The sequence below is a fragment of the Quercus robur genome, chromosome 4 (genome assembly GCF_932294415.1).
Source record: "Quercus robur chromosome 4, dhQueRobu3.1, whole genome shotgun sequence".
Taxonomy (NCBI): Eukaryota; Viridiplantae; Streptophyta; class Magnoliopsida; order Fagales; family Fagaceae; genus Quercus; species Quercus robur.
Window position 1 is genome coordinate 5,794,723 of NC_065537.1, and position 4,652 is coordinate 5,799,374.

Below are 4,652 nucleotides of genomic sequence, written 5' to 3' on the forward strand. Positions count from 1 at the left end.
AAACATTTGAAGAATTAGCAACGCGTGCCCATGACATGGAGCTTAGTATTGCTTCCAATGGTCACCAAGGCCCGCCTATTCAAGAACCTCACAAGGGAAGAGAAAGACAAGATATTCACAAAGGGGGCAAATTTCCTTCTAAATCAGAAAACAAGCTATCTTTGATTGTAACTACTGCTCCTCTTAAAGTTCCAATTAAGCCCAAGATGAAAGAACAGGTGTTTACTCTCACTCAAGATAAGAGAAAAAGAAGACCCACATTACAAGAGATGCAAGAAAAGCAATAACCATTCCCTAATTCCGATATCTCCAATATGTTGGATCATTTACTTGAGTTGAAGTTGATTGAGCAACCCAAGATGAAACATCCTGAAGAGGCTGACCAAACAAATGATCCCAAGTATTGCAAGTATCATCGTCTCATAGGCCACCCCATTGAGCAATGCTTTGTGTTGAAAAATAAAATCATGGAGCTAGCCCATCAATGAAAGATCACATTTGACGATGAAGTTGCGGTTGCCAATTTGGCCATGGTGGCCTCAACAACTATTTCTACTATTCTCACCATACAATTTGGTTCATTTAAGCCTATTAAGGTGAAAGTACCTTTCTCCCCAATGCCAGTTCTCGAGGATTATATCTTTTCATCTCTTACATATAATCAAATAAGTGGTGAAGAAGACTCTTCAGATAGTGAGGAAGAAACAGAGTGAGCCATTGTGTATAAAGCATATTGGTCTTCAATCATTTTCACTGATGATGATCGTTTGTTGGGATCCAAGATTCATAATCGTCCCTTATTTGTGACTGGCTACGTTTGAGAACAAGAAGTCAATCGCATCCTTATTGATGGTGGATCTATAGTCAATATCCTCCCACTCAAAATATTGAAAGAACTTGGAATCTCCTTGGATGAACTACTTCCCAGTAAATTGATGATTCAAGGCTTTAATCAAGGTGGACAAAGAGCTATTGGGAAGATTAGACTTCAAATGCTTATTGGTGAAATGGAATCAAATGCGCTCTTTCATGTCATTGATGCCAAGACCACTTACAAATTGCTTATTAGAAGACCATGGTTGCATGAGTATGGTGTTGTGCCATCTACGTATCACCAATGCTTTAAATATTTCCAAGATGGTCAAGTCAAGAAGACAAGCCCTTTACTGTAGATGAGTCACACTTTGCTGATGCAAAATTTTACTTGGAAGACAATATGATAGAAGAAACCCAAGTCGTGGCTTCACCATCTAGCAAAGAAGAAAAGCCCCACTTCAAAGCTCCAAGGATTGATTCTCCAATTAAGGAGAAGGAAACCAAGCAAGCCGAGACTTCTATAGAAGAGAAGAAGCATCATACTTCAGAAGTAACTAGAGTAGCCCCTGTGCTACACTATGTTCCAGTTGCCAAAAGAAAAGAAGGTCAATCCCTATTTTCAGGAGATGAGAAGTCAATATTGAAGGATTTGCAAGGATTAAACTTGCCAGTTACTAAAATCACAAAACCAAGACCTTCAAGTCAACCGTTGAAAGGGTTTACAAGACCATCCCAAGGACCAATTGTTGAGCATGGGACTTTGCCCACCAAAAGAACCAAAGAGGGTTTGGACCCCAATGCTTATAGACTCATGGCTAAAGTTGGTTATAACCATGAGAAGACAAGTGGTTTGGGTAAGCTCATCCCTGAAGCCTCTAGAAAAGAAGAACATAAGGTGTCGAAGGCTAAAGGTTTTGGTGTAACAAGTTCTAAGGTTGGAATTGGATACACCCCACCAACTCCTATTCATATTCCCATCTGAAAAGCTAGCGTTTCAGTAATTTTAGCAAATTATGAGGAAGAAGAACAATCTTCAAACATATCAAAGAAATCATCTGTTTTTTACCACATTGGGTGACCCACTTCCCATATCTCAGTCTTTGATAGGTTGGGGACACAAGAAGATAACTCTGTTGTTGGCACTCAAGGCTCTATTTTCACAAGACTTAGTCACTCAACTTCTTCTCAAGTTGGCACTTGAGGTTCAGTTCTCACAAGGCTCAGTCATTTAATCCCTTCTCAACTTTCAAAAGATTTAAAGGCAAAGTGAGAGCATGAAAGGACAAATCTCCTCCCTAGAGGTGCTAACGACACACTTATTGTTGATCAAGATTGAAATGAGATTCGAAGCTCCTTTCCATCTCATATGAAACATAGAACCATTTGGGAAGTGAATATTGAAAAAGCCTTGACTGTAAAAAGGCATACAATGGTGACCACAAACCAGGAAGTCAAAGATGATGTTAAAGATGCTTCACCCATATTCGAAGAAGGCATATGAGCTACAATTGATGAATTGAAGGAAATCAACACTGATACAACTAAAGACATTTTAAGAATTGGCATTGTCAACAGCAAGTTCTTGAAGCATTACTATGATTGAAGTTCGAAATGCTCCTTCTTAAGAGCCTAAAACTGCCTACTTCAACACTTAAAGAGTACATGATGTTCTCCCATTACTTTTGAAAGAGTCCATAAATTAAAAATAAAAAAATAAAAAAAGAGCCTGCTAGGTTGAAAACCTTTTAAAAGGCAACCTAGGCAAAAGTTAGGGTATTAAAAGCTCACTACGTTGAAAACCTTTAAAAAGGCGGCCTAGGCCAAAGTTAGGGCAAAAAAAAAAACCTCCAAACTACGTGATGACTTGATCCCTCTCAAAGGGTATGTAGGCAACTTGGTATTCTATGCTAAGTTTAGTCACATGTCCAAAAAAAAAAATTTCTTAAGCCATGAAAAGTCACCAAGAAAGAAAACATTATTGTGAGAATGTCGCTTGGTGTCTCTAAAATGTGCTTTTTCTCTCATCTTTAAAGTCTAAGTAGTGCTGCCTTTCATGTTTAAAGTCTTAGTGGTATCCCCTTACGTCTTCAAAGACCTGGTGGTACCTTCTTGCATGTTCAAAGACTTGATGGCCTTCTCCTTCGTTGCTTGGATGATGAGGAAGCTACCAAGGCACTTGAAGAAGCTTATTTAGGGATTTGTGGTGCTCACCAAACTAGTCCCAAACTTCATTTTCAAATTAAGTGGATGGGTTATTATTGGCCCACTATGGTGAAGGATTGTATGGAGTATGCAAAAAGATGCTTAGCATGTCAATTCCATGCATACTTCATTCATCAACCTCCAGAACCCCTACATCCTACTGTAACTTCATGGCCATTTAATGCTTGGGGATTAGATGTGGTTGGGCCATTGATGCCAAAATCCTTTGAAGGACATTCATATATCCTGGCTATGACAAATTATTTCTCCAAGTGGGCTGAAGTTGCTGTATTCTATAAAGTGAAGAAAGAAACTATCATAAACTTCATCATAAGAAACATCGTGTTTAGGTATGGTGTACCTCGTTATATCATCACCGATAATGGGAAAGAATTCTACAAGAAGCCGATTGGAAAGCTTTACAATGACTTTGGTTTCAAGCAGCATAATTCCTCCATGTATAATGCTCCAGCCAAAGGTCTCGTAGAAGACTTTAACAAAAATCTATGCAATTTGCTCAAGAAAGTTGTAGGGAAGTCGAAAATAGACTAGCTTAAAAGAGCTGAGGAAGCTTTATGGGCGTATCATAAAACATATTGAACACCTACCCAAGCCACGCCTTATTCTCTTGTTTATGGGGTAGAAGTTGTTCTACAACTTGAACGCCAAATTCCTTCATTGAGGATTGCCATTCAAGGTCTTTCTAATGAAGATAATGTTTGTCTACGACTTGAAGAATTAGAAGCTTTGGATGAAAAAAGGATGGAGGCATAACAACGCCTTGAGTGTTATCAAGTTTGCATTTCTAGGACCTTCAACAAGAAGGTTCGTCCTCGAACTTTCCAAGTTGGAGATTTGATTCTTCCTATACAAAGACCCATCATGGTCACCCATCGCACTAAGAACAAGTTTGTTTTGAAATGGGATGGACCATATGTTGTCCAAGAAGCCTATAACAATGGAGCATGCAAGTTGGTTGCTGAAAATGGTTAGGATTGGCCCTGTCAATGGTAAATTCTTGAAACGTTATTATGCCTAAAGATTGAAGCACTCCTTGGTAACAACCTAAATTGCCTACCTCAACACTTAAAGGGTACATGATGTTCTCCCATTACTCTTGAAAGTGTTCAAAAAAAAAAAAAAAAACACTTGAACTACGTAATGACTTGATCCCCCTCAAAGGGTAAGTAGGCAGCTTGGCTTTCTATGCTAAGTTCAGTCACATGTCAAAAAAAAAAAATTCTTGAACCACAAGATGACTCAATCTCTCTCAAGTGCTACATAGGCAACTTGGTATGTCACACTAAGTGCACAATGGTACCATCTAAAGGCAAACATCACTATAAAACATTGCTACTAAAAGGAATGCAAAGTCACCATGAAAGCAATCATCATTGTGAGAATGTTGCTTGGCATCTCTAAAATGTGATTTCTCTCTCCTCTATAAAGTCTAAGTAGTTCTACCTTTCATGTTTAAAGTCTTGATGGTACTTATCTCCTTGCATCTTCAAAAACTTGGTGGTATCTCTTTACATCTCTAAAGTCTCTGCTGAGTTGGATCACCTCAAATCCTCAAAGTGTTGGTGTCATCTTCTCGCATATTTAAACTTTGAGTGGTGTCACCTCGCATCTCT

The 4,652-nt window shown here is 38.7% G+C and overlaps 1 protein-coding gene across 1 annotated transcript; it reads left to right on the top strand.

The window, feature by feature from the left end:
- The first annotated feature begins 3,084 nt into the window (after positions 1-3,084).
- On the top strand, positions 3,085-3,570 carry LOC126721255 (uncharacterized). The gene has a single exon (XM_050424309.1). The coding sequence runs from the start codon at positions 3,085-3,087 to the stop codon at positions 3,568-3,570; it is 486 nt and encodes a 161-aa protein (XP_050280266.1).
- The last annotated feature ends 1,082 nt before the right edge of the window (positions 3,571-4,652 follow it).

What these genes read in the sequence shown, in the direction of transcription:
- LOC126721255 (XM_050424309.1), top strand. Translation starts at nt 3,085, where the DNA reads ATGGTGAAGGATTGTATGGAGTATGCAAAAAGATGCTTAGCATGTCAA.